The 16,857-nt window shown below is 36.9% G+C and overlaps 3 protein-coding genes across 3 annotated transcripts; 1 reads left to right on the top strand and 2 right to left on the bottom strand.

The window, feature by feature from the left end:
* Positions 1 to 1,324: 1,324 nt before the first annotated feature.
* On the bottom strand, positions 1,325 to 3,119 carry LOC119998618 (VQ motif-containing protein 17-like). Its single transcript, XM_038845957.1, has 2 exons — positions 2,699 to 3,119; positions 1,325 to 1,398 (listed from the first exon to the last, which is right to left on the bottom strand). The coding sequence occupies exons 1-2, from the start codon at positions 3,117 to 3,119 to the stop codon at positions 1,325 to 1,327; spliced, it is 495 nt and encodes a 164-aa protein (XP_038701885.1).
* A 3,731-nt stretch (positions 3,120 to 6,850) lies between these two features.
* Positions 6,851 to 11,573, bottom strand: LOC119998754 (delta(12)-fatty-acid desaturase FAD2). The gene is made up of 2 exons (XM_038846158.1): positions 11,419 to 11,573; positions 6,851 to 8,382 (listed from the first exon to the last, which is right to left on the bottom strand). The coding sequence occupies exon 2, from the start codon at positions 8,368 to 8,370 to the stop codon at positions 7,225 to 7,227; it is 1,146 nt and encodes a 381-aa protein (XP_038702086.1). The 5' UTR covers positions 8,371 to 8,382; positions 11,419 to 11,573; the 3' UTR covers positions 6,851 to 7,224.
* A 4,821-nt stretch (positions 11,574 to 16,394) lies between these two features.
* On the top strand, positions 16,395 to 16,679 carry LOC119998617 (18 kDa seed maturation protein-like). The gene has a single exon (XM_038845956.1). It carries the CDS (start codon positions 16,395 to 16,397, stop codon positions 16,677 to 16,679), a length of 285 nt encoding a protein of 94 aa, XP_038701884.1.
* Positions 16,680 to 16,857: the final 178 nt, after the last annotated feature.

The following is a 16,857-nucleotide window of genomic DNA, read 5'->3' as shown; positions in this document are numbered from 1 at the left end:
GTCATGCGTGCACGGGTGGCAAAAGAAAAATCGATTCTAGATCGAGATGGATTTCGGATCGGACAATATTACGTGTTTATGAAATATTTATATGTCCGGACCCTAACTCATATTGAATTTTGGACATACTTAATTGACCAAATTCGAACAAGTAAATCTGGCAATAACGTAATTCGGATTAGAGTCCGGACAAATAGATCAAACAAGATTTCAATGTTTAGATTCGGACCCAGTTTTAAACTGGACAAAACTTTTGTGTTTGGAAACGAATTTCATATATATAATTTATATCTAAATTTGATTAATCCGGGTTGAACAAAATCGATTATCCATTCAGACAAAGCAGAGTTTTGTCATTCCTAAATGCATATTCTTAACAAGAGGGGTAAATTAGTTAATGAAAAAGTTCATACCGAAAAGTATGCTATTCTTATTCTGATTATAAAATTGCCTTTTTCTTTTATCACTTTATTTGATGTGGGGGATTAAATAGTAAATACAACATGGGATGATGGGAAGAGTGCCAACTCAGCATTCAGTTTCCAACTGTCCGTAGATCATTTCGCGCTGGTTTGTTCACCTACGGTCGCTTCCACTGACACCTGTTCTTCTTCTAACCCTACTTTTGCCGCGAAGAGTAAGCGGAATTAGAACTGACCGACGGAAGCGGTCAAACTTATTGCCGCGCACATTACTAAACGTGGTCGGTCGCCACTTTGGACGCTGAGGCCCAAGCCCACACTTCTATTGGGCCTGGCAACTACTGGCCTGACCCATTTACATTGGGTTCGTCATATGCATGAAGCCACAATTTGTTTACAGCGATTGTCGAGGCCCAAATCTTAAAGGGCTTGACGGTCATGGATGGGGGTTCTAGTCAAGGTGGAGAAGGAACTTGAGAAAGCTCAATAGAAGATGAAGAGATATTATGATAAAGGGCGGAGAGATGTGGCATTAGAGCCAAGAGAGAGTGTATATCTCAAGCTTCAATCATACAGGCAAAACTTTTACGTAATTTAATTTAAGTTCATATCAAAGAGCAGCTTTTTTATAAGCGATAGTATTCTTAGATTTAGGATATCCACAAAGAAAAAGAAAGAATGGTGTTTTGACTAGGGCTTACTCCATTGGAGTCGGCTCTCCAACGAAATATCGAGTACTCTTTGTTTTGATTGATTTGGGTTATGATAGATTCAATTATGTGTTTTCTACTTTAGAGATTGTATTAGGTTCAATTATGTGAACTTAATCGATTAATCATATCTATTTTTATTCAGTTCATTACTACTTTCGTTTGGATTGGATTCAGCTTGTTGTTGGATTCTTAACCAGGTCCTCGACGATTAACTTGATCAGTGAAACACTTGTCACAGCCCGCAGTAGATGTAAACGCCTTGCCTGATGAACAAATTAGAATCACTAACCAGCCAGCGAGCCACGAATTCTTAAAATAGAGACTCAAAAACAACACAGTCGTCATGCTTACATGAATTGCACACATATATCTATGTCATGCATCAAAGATTAAGATCTCCATAGAAGGTTCACCATCTCTTGTCATGATGATTAGGAATTTTAGAGAGTAAACTCTTTTAGCCTGATCAACTTGCCGCCCAACAATGGGTTGTTGGTGGAGATAGTAAATTTGACCACGATAACTCTTAACTCAAGCTGGTTGTTGTGATTTCGTTCAAGTCTCATGAGTATTTCTATTATCGTAATTTGCGAGATGAGCTCTTACTCAGTCCAGCGTGTGCGAATGTCACTCTGCATTATCTTCTCACATTGAGCCTTGGCCTAGGTCTCAACTGATCCATGGGGTTGCATAGTCATCCATGTGACCCGGAATTTACCAATCAATCGTCAGGTAAACAATCGGGTGGGTTCCACATTTAAAGGAAAAAGAAAAAGAAAACTTGCCGCCCAAATATGTCAACTGATATTGCAATTTACAAATAAAGTTAGCCAAAACTATTGACTTGATGTTGCTTTATTAATATTGTTAAGTCAATTACTATTGTTAGTCCCCAATCCCCATCTCTGATTTTCTTACTCTAACAAGTTTGCAACAAGTATTAGGTTAGATTATCTTTAATTCTTTGCTATGCCTGGCTATATGCACCTGTATATATATATATATAAATATATTCTCATATATAAATTATATCACTCACTTTCAAATATGTCAGTCTCTTGCATTGTTCTCTGCATCTTCCTGTTTTAATTATCTAACCAACACTAATAATATTATTTATGTTTATTAATCATATCACAAGATTAATCAACTTAGCAGGAGACGATTAGCTAAACCAAGATCCAATGTGCCTTGCAAGAAAAGAAATTCATTTATCAAATCAAATTATATATAAATAATAATACGTAGACTCGATGAGTATATCCAGTGTAGATTCAAAGGATAATGACTGCGAGTCTCACCGTATAAAGAAAAACAAAACGCATTTGAAATAAATAAAGTTAATCAATCAAGAGAAATTAAATACATAAATGTGTTTCAGTTGATTCCGTTACATCCACAAAGATAATCCTAAAATATAAATTAATTAAATAGAATTATATTAATAAATCTAAATTATAAAAAAAAAGGTTAAAGAAATTAAATTAAATAGAACAATAATGCAATTAAGAAATTGTTGGATTAGTTAGGCAAGTTGAGAGTCTTGAATGAATGGGAATTCACCAAGCTCTTGAATGAAACCATCCAAATCCGCAAACCCACCCAAATACCCATCCGAACTCTCATCATTCCACATCACTTCTTCTTCGCCCTTGATCAGGTCTCTTGACCCGAACCCGCCTCGCAGCTCCATTTTCTTGGCTGGTGGCTCTTCTCTTCTAGCTCTTGCAGTTCCTGGTTTCCTAATTCTGCAGCTGCTCTTCTTTTGATGATCATGAGGAGTTGGTTTCCCAGTGAGTCTCTGCACTAACTCGCGAAAATTGGCAACGTCAGTCTTGATAATCTCCGGTGCAAATATGTGAATGATGCGTATTTTTGGCGGCTTCTCTGCTTTGGAGATTGTGTGTGAATCCCTGTGCATGGCTAGTGCTGATGGCGGTGGTGGATTGGGGATCCAAGTTTGTTGCTTGATGATGTTCTCCATTGAAATTATAACACAGAGAGAGAGAGAGGGGAAGGGGTGTATTTGTTCAGAGAAATCAGGAATGTAATTGAACAGGGACCGTGTGTGTGTGTGCATATATATATACAGGGGAAGTGAATAGAAACAGAGATGGGTTTTGTGTGGGAACAAATGGAGAAAATATAGAGAGAACAAGCTGTCTGTTGGGAGCCAGTAGTGTTGGATGAATCGTTCACCCTTGTCTGACAGTATGGAGTCAATAAAGTATTGAAATTCATGAGTTTCCACATTATTTATGTGCATAACATAAAATTTTTATAAAAAAAAACCCTTATATATATATATATATTTATATAGATACAATGTTTGTTATGATCATCTCATCCTTGAAATGACCAAACCCCCACATTTTTTCTTTTGGTTTTGTAAGTAACTGGGGGTTGGGGGATTCAAGCCTTGACTTCTGGGTCATGGGGTCCTTAGCCATTTAGGCAGTTGTAATGGGAATCATGGCAGTTGTGCCTATTTGTCTTGACGTATAAACTCCAAAAATAATGGAAAACCTGCTTCCCATGTTTGACAATGGGAGCCGGAGGGGGTATTATTGTCATTGCGATGCAAGTATATGCTGTTTTTTCTACGTGATTCCACTACTTATGATGACAAGAATGAATCCGAATCCGAATCCGAATCCGCGTAATAGGAATAAAAAAAACAGAGGCCATGATCATGGCTTGCACAAAACGACAGCCGTACTGATATCCGCGTTGCAGACCTCTTCCCTGCACACACAAAAAAAAAGAAAAAAAACATTTTCATAATTTCTTTAATATTGCTACCTCCAAAGTCCAAAGCCTCTCTATTATAATTTCCAACCCAATACATCTCAATAATATTATCTGATTTTTATGGATACATCATACCCGCATAAGGTCATCCATCCTAATAGTGCTCTCGCAGAAGCACACTTAATACATGATGTTATCCTCTAAGAAAACGTGTTGTTAATTATTAGGAACTGAAATTATCTATATATGTTAACACTCTCTAATTCTTATCACTCATAATGTTATAATTTTGTACGTTTTTAAATAGCAATCTTGTTGTTACAATTTTGGGTCGCTACCCAGGGCCCCCGAATCCATAGGACCCCATATTTATGAAAAATTACTAGTGTTATAGCAGTCTCAAACTCATTTAAGTAACATTTGACATTTAATTATTTTCTAAGATAGGGCCTCTCTTTTAGAGTTTGTCTTGAATCCCCGGAAACTTAGGTACGCCATTGGTACTAAACGAAAGGATTGGCCGAAGTTGGCTTGATTTTGACACCAAGAAGAAAGAGTTCCACTAGAAGTTGTTGAAAAATATTGAATCTGAGTTATGAATGTTTTGGTTTGTCTTATAGGTTTTAACACTAATCAAGAATGGCCGTTTGCCGGTTTTGTACTTAGGTATAATGAAGGATTCTTTCAAACTATATGTACCTCTTACAATAATCACATTCGGACAAACTAATAGGGATGAAAAATTTTAAGACATTTACAATCACATTTTTTTTTCCACAGGGAAAGAATGTGTAACAGAGGTTGAGATCGATAGCTATGATATCCGAAAACCAATTAGGTTTTATGACGGAACGATACACAATGGATGTGATATTTGTAAAAAAAAAATGTAGACAAAAGAAAAGAAACCTCCATTAGAAGAATGCATATAAGAGGGTGCTTAGGAAAGTAATGTTGTGAATTTTAGAGAAGATAGTAGTCCCGATTAGTTTTACTATTTTGATCAAGGATATATATGAAGGAGCCGTAAGTAGTGTTAGGACTAATAGAGGAGTTATACGGGAATTTCTCATCATAATAGGTTTGCACTAAGGTTGGCACTACGTCGATCAGTTCCTATTTGTAATGAATGGACTCACACGACACATCCAAGGTGAGACAATATTGTATTGAGAGTTAATTCAAAACTAGATATGTGGAGGCAAGCCTTACAATATAAAGGATTTAAATTAAGTATGATTAAAACATAATATATGAAAATATAAGTTTTTTAAGAGCTGACAAAGAAACAAATAAATGATTGAATTAGATGATAGAAAAGTAACAAAAAATAAAATTTTAAAATATATTGGCTTTATTTTTCAAGATGACGCATACATTAGTGAAGATGCAACTAATATGATTAAAAACGGATGGATGAAGTGGAGAAGTTCATTTGCCAAATGATTCTTTTAAAGTTGAAGGAAAATTATATAGGTCAATCATATGATCCGCGATGATATATGGTTATGAGTGCTTTGTTATTAAGAGACTAACATATTTAAAAATGCATGTAGCATAAATGCGAGTGTTTCGTTGGATGTGTGGTTGCACGAGGAAATATAAGATTTTAAAAAATAATATTATTAGATTTAAGGTAGGAGTTAAACCAATTGAAGATAAGTTGCAAAAAACTCATTTAAGATTATATGGACATGTACTACATACAGATAATGGTGAGGCGGTGAGGAGAATCAGAAGAATTTATATGAGAGAGATATAAAAAGATTATGACTTGAAGTAGTAAGAAATGATATGGATTCGATAATAATTGATGAGGGTATGATCCTAAATTGCAATAAATGAGAAACAAATACACATAATGGATTTCGGTTGATTTTATCATAAATTCATATAGCTGACCTCAAATTTTTAAGATAAAGACTAATGATGATTAGTTTCACAAAGCAAATTTAGGGATTTTAATTATTAATGTTTTAAATAAAATAAATCATGGGCGTGTAGCATGATCCTTGCTGAGGTAGGAATAACGGACGTCGACGTCGACGTCCACGTGAGAACTGAGATTCATTCAGATCTGACGCACGCGCTCTCTCTCTCTCTCTCACTCTCAGAAGAGATTTGGTAACGTTAAACGGCACCAAAAGTGAGCACACGATACTCGTGCCGGACGGGCCCGGCCGGCCCACAGCATCCTAACCGACTAACCGCCACGTGGGGACATGTAAAACTGCATATGGGCCTGAAGACTAGGTCACGAGTCTCGATCCAGCCCAGCTATATCGAAATGGGCCCACTCGTTGACGTGCGCTCCAACTTTTGGCGGTTGGGGGAGCACGCTGCACGAATTAGTCTTTCATCATTATGCACTCCTGTTTTGTTTTTATTTTATTTTTTTAAAATACCGTTAAAAAATATGTTTTTCATTAAAATCGACTCTTCAATACACATATATCTAACATTGTCAACCGAATCACCTCGTTGGTTATTATGCACTCTATTAGCTGGGCGCGTGGACCTTCACAACATATATTGGAGAGCAAATTCGCAAGACTTTCTTTTGAAAATTTGTAAAAGAGAATCTGCTTTAATTTCAATTAATTAATCACAAAAAAAAATAGTATTTTGAATAAGGAATTTCGTTCTTGAGTTAATATTACTAAAGCATGCGGCCCCCCGAGGTTGCTGGGTTAAAAAAAAAAAGGAATTCTTTGCAATACAAAGGAGTCCCATTTCTACCTAAACATTGTGTAATATCTTCTGGAAATGCATACAACAAAACGTAGGCTTTAGGGGGATTAAAAACTTTTTCCCATAATCATTGAGTGACCAAAAGTGATGTTTCCCATTTAGTTTCCAACTTCAAAATAAAGAGGGGTCAAATCTTCCAGATATTTGCTCTCTTTCCATAGATTTGTTGGCCAAATTGCATGAAAACAAGCTCAGATATAGAACAAAATCACAGAGATATCAATCACAGCAATTTCATTCAATGACCATGCAAACACATCTCAAAGATTAAAGATGAAGGGTCTATTTCAGCCCAAAGTGGAAACTATGAGTTCGACAACAATTCCTACAAATCTTACGATTGATGAACTACACAGAGGTACAAACCCCTCTCATCCAAGAACCAAGACTCATTTTCAAGGAGAAAAAAACCAGAACCTGAACCCATGCATTTGTTCTTTTTTACTTTTTCCATAACTAGGGGGGTCAAAAAATTAAAAAGAACCAAGACTAGTGAAAAGCTAAAAGGAGTTAAATTACCAGAGGAAGGGAAGCCAATGGTTTTTGCAACGAATTTGGAATTTCCCATCCACACTGCTCTGTTTGTATTATTTTGTGTACCAAAAAATTCCTTTGTCCTGGTCAACTTCATCTGGTTCAACATAAATACACTCCTTTGCCTCCCTCCACATTGCTTTGAAGACCGGAGTCCCATCAAACTGGTAATAATCTCCCAAAATTGGCTTGATGGCCTTTGTAGCTTCCATGGCATGATAATGTGGCATTGTCGAGACCAAATGGTGTGCCACATGAGTGTCTGTAATGTTATGGAAAACCTTGTTCAAGATTCCATAGTCTCTGTCAACAGTTGCTAGAGCACCTCTCAACCAGTCCCACTCAGACGAATCATAATGCGGCAAAGAAGGGTGGGTGTGCTGCAAGTATGTTATCAAAACGAGAAATCCATTCACCACCAACAGTGGTCCTCCGTAAACACAGAAAACCCATGCCAGCCCTTTGGCTGCTGCCAGACGGTAGAGCCCAAAAAGGACAGCAAAAATACCAGCATCAGAAATGAGAATTTGAAGCCTCTCACGATCTGAGTAAATAGGGCCATATGGATCGAAGTGGCAAGCAAAGCGATCATATGGCCTTCCTGAAACATTGAATGCTAGGTACAAGGGCCAGCCAAGAGTAAGTTGGATGGTGAGTGTGAGAGCTCGGCCTAGCGGGTTGTTAAGGTATTTGGAGTACCATTTGATACTGGATTTCAGTTTAGGGACAAACACTTCATCACGGTCAAGAGACCCAGTATTAGAGTGATGGCGGCGATGACTGTATTTCCAAGAAAAATAAGGGACGAGGAGACAAGAGTGGAGGACAAGGCCAACTGTGTCATCAAGCCACTGATAATCACTGAAGGCATGGTGGCCACACTCATGTGCTATGACCCAAACACCAGTCAAAATGCAGCCTTGGATGGCCCAATATATCGGCCATGCCACATAAGAGAGGGAGCGAGGAAGAAGGTGGAAGTAATTGGTAGCAACGTAATATAGCAGAAAGGCTATGGTGAGATCGTAGACAACATAGGAGAACGAACGCAGAACAGACCGCTGAAAACAATGAGGTGGTATTGCTTTTTTGACCTGTCCAAGAGTAAATGGCGGTTTCGAGTAAGGAACTCGCTTCAGAATGTCGAGTTCTGACTTCTTCTGAGTAGGACGAACGGCCATTCTCCCACCAGCACCCATTTCTTCAGCAGCCTGAAGACAATGATTGAAAAATGGTGAGAGAAATTGACAGTATTCTTAGAGCAAGTACAGAAAAAAGAAAAAGCAGTAAGAAAATAATCTCAGTCAAACTTGATGTAAGATTACTACATTCAAAATGAATTAAATCTCAAATTAAACTGAAACTCACAGAACTGGCACAAGTAAATATCATACACTAAACTGATTTTTCTGTCTCGAATAGTTCTAATTTGTCATCTTTACAGTCTTGGGATTTTCTCTGAAATGCGATAAGAATGGAGACTGCGCACCTCCAAGCTATGAAAGTGAATAACTAAAGGCACACTGTGGAAGCCTGAGATGTTACAATGAGGAGATCATTTACAGCTGATTGGTGGTAAAGACACCAATACAGACAAAGAAACCCCCAACTTCTTCAATGTTGAATCAATATCCTAATTGACTATTATACCTGCCCAACACATACGAAAAAAGGAATCATATGTGCACCTTAAACATCTGAGTTTATCATCCTCGAATCAAATTATTTGCCTTTTAGAGATCATAATAATTCAAATGATGTTCAAAATTACATACACATTTTTTCTGATGGAAACATACTATAAATACACAACCACCAGAGAAAATGGGACACAAATTACACTTTGAATAGTTTTCTTGTGTATGTGAATGGTAAAGGGATCTGACCACTTCAGGGTACTTGAAATCTAATGTTTCTGTGTTCAAATTTCAAAAGGAATTCATAACAGGCCTTATCTCAGGTACCAATAGAATGGCCAGCCCATAAAATTGAGAAATGCATACACTTGAGGAAAATTATTGAGAACATGGCAAATGTCAACGGGTAGAATGTTCAATCAGTAAAGAGAAGATTTAGAAATAAAAGGATACAATCTTGATGTTTTGCAGCACCGTAAAGGAAGTGTTTAGACCAGAGACAATAGCATATGCCTACAAATATCCTCCTCTCCAAAAATCCTATTGTACCATGTAAAATATAGCATATGCTTACAAGTACAACTATTGTTCTAGCAGAAATGTAGAATAAATAACTAACTCAGACATTCATACATGTTTTATCATGCGGTAGAGTGGGGAACAATTGCAAGAAGCATTGAAGACAAGACAAATCTACAATAAAAAAGCTGAATATTGTCAAGTTTATTTCTTTGGCTTTACATGACTCTGACATGACACCATTATGAACACAAGAAATTCAGGAAGTTGCAAACACCATATTCTACAGCTCAATATCTGAGCAAGCGTGTGAAACTTCTAATGCATCTTAAACACTAATAGTCTTTTTCAATTATCTACAGCTTAATGATACTATATACAGAGAATTTGTAGAGGTTGTCATGGTCCATGGCTATGTAATCTAGTTCATGAGTAAGCAATGAGGAATGGACAATCTTAACTTTTCAGAAAGATCTTACCCTAGGTCAGGATTGGAGACTGCCAGGAGCAAAACCTTTCCTGGGCAACCGGAATCAAAAGGAAGAAGAATGGAAAGGCAAAAGCTCGGGATCGCTTACTGTCCTATCGGTATTCTAAATCCGTTCACGTATTTAATTGACACGTGACATTGGTCAAAGTCAACTCCAGGTATTTAACGGTTTATAGATGCATCTAACAGTTTATAGATGCAAGATTTTTGATCCCGTTTTTCACATGGACGGGACCATTAAAAATCTCCAAAAGCTCAACTATGACCGCTGGACAGTTATATAATAAAAGAAAATGCATTTATCATTTATGACTTCAAAAAAAGTGTAATACGGCTCAACCCAACAGCCAAAGGACTTTTCTAATATAAACACTGTACGTCATTAAAAAGCTCACCTACCGCTATAATAATTGACTCATACTAAAGATGAAAGTAGCGGTGGACTGAAGCCTCAACAACATCAACTTTGTTTTGATTGAGTGCGTATCACAACTCCAAAAACTTCATTAATTATAACATATAACACATGTATTGGGTAGACCCATAATACGACAACAGACCCAACAACTTGTTCATATAATCCAACTTTATATTTATTAGGCATCTGAAAGATACAGGGAAACTGTTTTTAGTTGCAACTTGCAACTGTTAACCCTTTGACCATGACCCATGAGGCCGTGACAGTAGAAAAAATGATCACGTTAGACGGCTAAAATTTCTAACATCATAATCTTTGGGACCGCCGGACAGAAATTATTATTTTTGAAACAACTTGTGTACTGTAAAGTGGGTAATTCACGCAGAGCCAAGTATACTGGAACTATTAATTTGGAAGGGCAACCAAAAGCCATCCAATTCGTAGCCAACTAATTTTGACTCGTACAAAGATCATTTGACATGAACAGTTTTTTTACCAAAACTTTAAAAGAATTGGTCACTGATTCCAGGAGAAAGAGATAGAAAATTAAAAACGCAGATCTCGAGTAAATTAGAAGTTTTTATATAGACAAAAGAACGTGAGAACCGTATTCAGAGGAAATAGAATAGCAAAACCTTACAAATATATACCTAAACAATGGAAAAGTAAAATAACGACAAAAAAACATAAAATCACAATGAATTTAGTTAACGAAAAGTAATGTATAGTGAGAGGTCGCCTCACAAGCATTGACAGGAGATTTGAAAATCGAAATCAGAACATAGAATAAAGCAAGATCGCACCAATGGATTGTAGAAATACAAGAGCCAAGCAAATTTCAGCTTTCATTGAAAATAATTTAAAAAAAAATCAATCATACAGGGAAATAATCAACAACGCAGTAAAATTGAAAATGGAGCTCGAAAGGAAGAAATACAAGCCGTTTACACGAAATGAGATTCTAAGTGGATAACACAGAGATCTGTCTCAAACAACAAAGTTCGCACGGATCTAATCAAAATTACTAAACAAATACACGATTTCCAGCTTCAGTTCTCCAAACCTTACCTCAGGCCATAATTGTACGAATCACAACAAGGTAATGTTATAAGGAACAAGAATCTGATACCAAAACACAGCATCCAAGAAAAAAAAATGGAGAAATAAGAGGATAAGGAATTACCTGAAACAAGAATCTCTCAACTACTGACGAATATCTTTCTTTGACTCACTCTATCGCCCACTCACTCTGTGTGGCCGGAGAATCGCCGGCCCCTCAGTTTATGGTAAGCTGTTAAATGTTAATGACGAAGAAGCTGTGTCCCTTATTTAAGCTTGGCTCGCAACTCCAAATCTGTACGAGGGTGATGCATCTGGGTCCCACCCACTCTGCTTTGGGCAAAATATAACATATAATCCCTCAATTATACTCCGAGTTTCACTTTTATCCTTAAATTTTTTTTACTCTTAACTTCATCATTCAATTATTGAAAAATATCTATTTCGTCATTCAATTAAGAGAGTAATCAAAAAAATTCAATGTGACATCTATCTGACATAATCAAAATAATTCTAGTTGACAAACTTTGATAAACGTGAACAATATTATTCTTAAATTATTAATGTCTAGCACTTTTAGGCTCCATTTGGATTGGAGAATAAGACTCCGTATAGTATAAAATTATCCTTTAATAAAGTTGTCGGGTGTTTGGATGAATTTTAAAATACTCAGGATAGTATAACTTTATACAAAAATAGTTTTTATACGATGTCAGCCGTATAATATTAAAACACCTCTAATTCTTTTTTATTTTATACAGAGCTCTTAGTATAAGAAATAACATGTCAAATGACAAAGAAGACCCTCACTCTCACTTTAATTAAGGGCAATTCAGACATATTACCACAAATCTCATATTATACAAACCTAATATCATATTTTTTCCAAACACCAGATATGATTAAATTATACATTAGATAAAAAATATTATACTATCCTATACGGAATTCTAAACAGAGCCTTAGTGCTTAAATTATACAATAAAATAATTTGGGATTTTAAGAATTAGGAGATGACAAGTGTAAAATTTAAGACAAGTGGGATGACATGTGTAAAAATTACACAAATTGGGATGTCCACATATGATTTTTTTGATGTCAAAATCATTTGAAGGGCGAACAGGATACCTTTGAATAGTTTAGAGATAATTTTAAGAGGAAAAAAAGTTTAGGGACAAAAATGAAAACTATGGTATAATTGAGAGACCAAAATGTATACTTTTACGGTTGATTTTTTTGTTTACTTTTTATACCGACGTGGCTTGTTTTTAGTGGCTATCATTTTCCGTTGGATTTCCTCGATGGAATTTGATTCTGGGCCTGACGCTGACGCTAATGAAATCGCACTACCATCGTGGCCGTAGAATGAGAAATATCTCAACGGTCGGATTTTGATTCGGCCATATGAAAATATCTAGGCGAACCGGTGGAATGACTTTGTTAGCCCTAGGGGGCATACGACGTGTGAAAGGAAATAGCGATCACAAACATCTCGTGAAGGAACCGCCACGCGAGGTTCGTACATGTGATGGTCTATCGTTGGACTAGATTGAATGTTATATTATTTTTTTATTGTTGTCGCTGTATAATTTGTAGATATTTGGCATATCGTTAGAAATCTCATCCCACTCACATATATGATATTATTTGTTTTTAGTTTACCGATTCCTGTAAATACATGGAGTTAGCACAGTTTTATTTCACGCTACGTTATCTCACTTAATGATACTTGGGCTAAAGAAAAATATTTTATACATGTAACAGGGGATGCACTTATAAACCCATATCATTTGGCTTAGCCAAACGATATGGGACAAATAAACTTTTCGTAACATTGGATTGAAAGTAGCGCATTTCAATTGAAAATACTATTTACGCTATTGGTAGTAACGCAAATATAATTTGAAGGAAATCTCCGCTACTGGTAGTAGCGTGATTTGTTTTTGACACGATTATTTGCGTTACTCATGTGCCGAGGATGAAAAGGATGACATAGATTCACGAAATCTTTTTTTAAGTCTAGCGTTTTTAGGATGAATAATGCTTGAGACCCTAAAAAGTGATTTCAAAAGACCCCCATTTAATGTGAAGTGTTGGATGTGAAGTGGGCTCTACATGTGTGTTTTTAATCAATGGCTATTTTAATGTCACATAGATTTAAGGGACTTTTGGAGTCAAATTTTGAAAGTCTCTAACGTTGTCATTTTAGGATTTATGTTCTTGTTTTTGACGCATACATATTATTATTATATACATGTATGCGTCAGTTGCGTGTTGGTAGAGGCGTCCAGTAAAAAAAATAATTATATTTATATATATAAAGCAAAATGTGTCCCCATTAATTAAACCCTGGGATCCCATGCTCAAGCCCAACCAATATAAAACAGCGAAAATATATAATATTCTAACCTATTAAACCATTCTATCCCAATGGCCCAAACTCTCATTCTTGGTATCTACTGCCACAGTCTAAAAGAACGTGCACATTGTAATCGGATTAGTGAACAATTTTTAAATAATTGTTTTATATGTTTTATAAAAAAAATTACGTGGGTATATTACTAATCATGTTGCAATAGGGTGTTTTTGAAACAATTATGATAAATAAATATGTAATGTCTTATTGTTTGAAATTATTATCTTCGTGTCAAAAAAATGTTCCGAAAACACTGTCCCGAAAGCTTGCTACTTAATTATGTCCTCAGTGAATTCAAATCCTAGATCCACCACTGCTTGTCAGACTTCCAAAGTTGGCTCAATCATATTGGATTATCTAAAAAGGCAAACAGCATGACACGATTACGTATACCCTTGAAATGGAACTCCAGATCACTTGCAAAAATGGTACTCAGTCCGCAAACAAATCTCACAAGTAATGATCATTCAGTTACCCAAATCCAAATTTTCTTTTACTTGTCCCCAATCCTAATTGAAAATTCCATTTCCATTCTCACCATGATGTACGTATCTGAGACGCATCTCACACGTAAGTATGTGTTTTTTTCTGCTACTTTTACTCACAGATTAATAGTGTTGAACAAAGATGAAATGTTGGACAGCTTTGGGTTTGATTTGATTGCAAAACTACGGACTACACGTAGACCCAAAAGTCTACAGTCAATGAAATGTTGAGCGAGACCTTTGATAATCATGCAAGATCATAGTAAATGTAGATCGTGAAACTTGGACACCGATGTGGTGTTGGCTGTAGAAACTCCGACGATTAAGTCAGTTATTGATAGGGTAGTTTATAGTGAGGGAAGTGAGAGACTTTTAGAGAGAGAGGAAGAACAAGAGATACCACAAGTGGTTGAGAGAGTTATTTAGTTGGGAGCTCATGTATTTGTAGCTGTTTAGTTACGTGATCGGTACATGTCAACTGGGTTGATGAGCCTTGGTCTTTGATTGGGCCCAAAGGCCTTTGAAGGAGCTTCCTGCCAGCATGGATTTTGAGCCTTTGTAAAGTATATGGGCCCTTCCGTGGGCCTATTGGAGTAGACTTTTATAGACTTCTTTGTAAATTGTCTAGGTTCTCATGGGTTTTTTGGGCATGGCTCAAGGCTCTCATGGGTCTTGTTGAGGTTGGCTTAAATTCTCGTGGGTCTAGTTTTAGTTTTAGTTTTAGTTGGGCCTTGGGGCTACTGAGCTCAACTTAGACTCCCATGGATCTAGTAATGTCGGTTGGATCTTTGGCCATAGGTCTACTCGAGTTACTCTCATGGATCTAGTAACGTCAATTGAGGTTCTCATGCGCCTAGTTGTAGAATGCCCATACCGTGGGCCTGTTGGGCTCGACCATAATTCTTGTGGGTCTTATTGAGTAGATTTGTATATGGACGATTTTTGGTCCATTGTTAAGAAATATTCTGATCGCCCAAATGGTGAATGCTAGTTAGAGGCTTCTAATTGAGTTTGTACTCACTAAATAACGATTCTTGGAATGAAAATGCTAAGGATTTCAGTATTTTTCATCCTAACTATCTCAGACGTTGAGATTGACGCACATTATCCATATGAAATCGTGGGCTCTACATGTGTCACACGATCCACATGAAATTATGTGAGTATATATCTCAAAAGAAGTATTTGGACGAAGTGATTTATTATACCTTCTTATATGATGCATACAACAATGGGGTTTGCTATTGGTTTGATGTTCAACATGATGATGATAGCGCATCATGAATCATATATCCTATGACATGACCAATGAAAACCTTGGAAATATTCCTAAGCCCAATTGGAATGTTGTCTCTTGACACAATTATAGGGCTGGCTGAACTTGCTTTCATGTTTATGGAGAAAAGTAGTGTATGGATCATCGCTTAAAAGGGCACACAAACGGACCTTGTGGGCTTGTTGAGCCCAGCCTATTTTGGTCCATTCGTTTTAGCATTTCTGTTTGCTGAGCCGCTGAAGGCATTAGAAAGAATTGGGCCAAAGTCCAAACCGATAGCTACTTGAAAGAGTTGGGCCGAATCACAAGCTAAACATTACTACTACTTAATCGCTCACAAGTAAGAATGGCAAAAAAATCGATTCTAAATCGGACAACAACACGTATTTATAAGATATTTGTAAGTGCGAAACCTAACCCATATTGAATTTTGGACATACTTAATTGACCAAATCCGATTGATTTAAATTCGGAGTAAATTTGACAATTACCTAATTCAGGTTAGGGTCCGAATTCGGATATAGTTTTAAATCGGATAAAACTTTTGCGTTTGAACTCAAATAACGGACATATAATTTTTATCAAAACTTAATTTTAATATGAGCCTGATAAATTTGATCAATCCAAACGGACATAATTTTGCCACCCAACTCACAAGATGACAATATGCATAATCGGTGATCTTTTCCACCTCGAAATCGTGCAAAACTGCCGACGTCGTTTCGCCACTCATCTTACGAATCCGACACGTACTATTTCATCCTTGAGACGTGGCAAAAGGACGTGTCAGAAACAGCATTGAAAGGAACTCCACGTATGCTCTTCATCGGAGACGTGTCAGTCGTGCGGAAAACATGGAAACCTCTATATAAGAAAGTGCTACCAGCAAGGGATGATCATCCATCGAATCGTTGTTCAACAAAATGCAAAACATCAAGGAGAAAGCAGCTAACGTGGGGGCCTCGGCCAAGTCCGGCATGGAGAAGGCCAAGGCTACGGCCCAAGAGAAGGGGGACAAGACGACGGCCCACGACCCATTGCAGAAAGAAATGGCAACTCAGAAGAAAGAGGAGAAGATTGACCAAGCAGAACTCAACAAGCAGGAGGCGCGTGCACACAACGAGGCAGTCAAGCATGAGCACACCGGCACGACGACAGGTCGGACCACGGCTCATAACACTGGAGTTGGTGGCACCGATTACAGTTGAGCTCTAGAGACTGCAGGGCTTTGTTAGCGATGTGAGGGAAGTGTCTGTTGTTTGAATATGTTGTACTTGGTTTCTTTTTCTTGTTTTCTACTACCCGAGGGTGGTGTGAATGTATTTGTTGTTGTCACCCATCTTAAATAAAGGAAATGCAGTTTGATTATGTAAATATGATATAGCC

This window comes from Tripterygium wilfordii, chromosome 5, assembly GCF_013401445.1.
Source record: "Tripterygium wilfordii isolate XIE 37 chromosome 5, ASM1340144v1, whole genome shotgun sequence".
NCBI classification, from domain to species: domain Eukaryota; kingdom Viridiplantae; phylum Streptophyta; class Magnoliopsida; order Celastrales; family Celastraceae; genus Tripterygium; species Tripterygium wilfordii.
The sequence above is the reverse complement of the archived record's forward strand: the minus strand, read 5'-3'. Positions and strand labels throughout refer to the sequence as shown.

What these genes read in the sequence shown, in the direction of transcription:
- LOC119998618 (XM_038845957.1), bottom strand. Translation starts at nt 3,119, where the DNA reads ATGGAGAACATCATCAAGCAACAAACTTGGATCCCCAATCCACCACCG. An exon ending in TGGTTTCATTCAAGAGCTTG is followed by an intron (nt 1,399 to 2,698) that starts GTGAATTCCCAT and finishes TTTGTTCATCAG; the next exon opens with GCAAGGCGTTTACATCTACT.
- LOC119998617 (XM_038845956.1), top strand. Translation starts at nt 16,395, where the DNA reads ATGCAAAACATCAAGGAGAAAGCAGCTAACGTGGGGGCCTCGGCCAAG.
- LOC119998754 (XM_038846158.1), bottom strand. Translation starts at nt 8,370, where the DNA reads ATGGGTGCTGGTGGGAGAATGGCCGTTCGTCCTACTCAGAAGAAGTCA.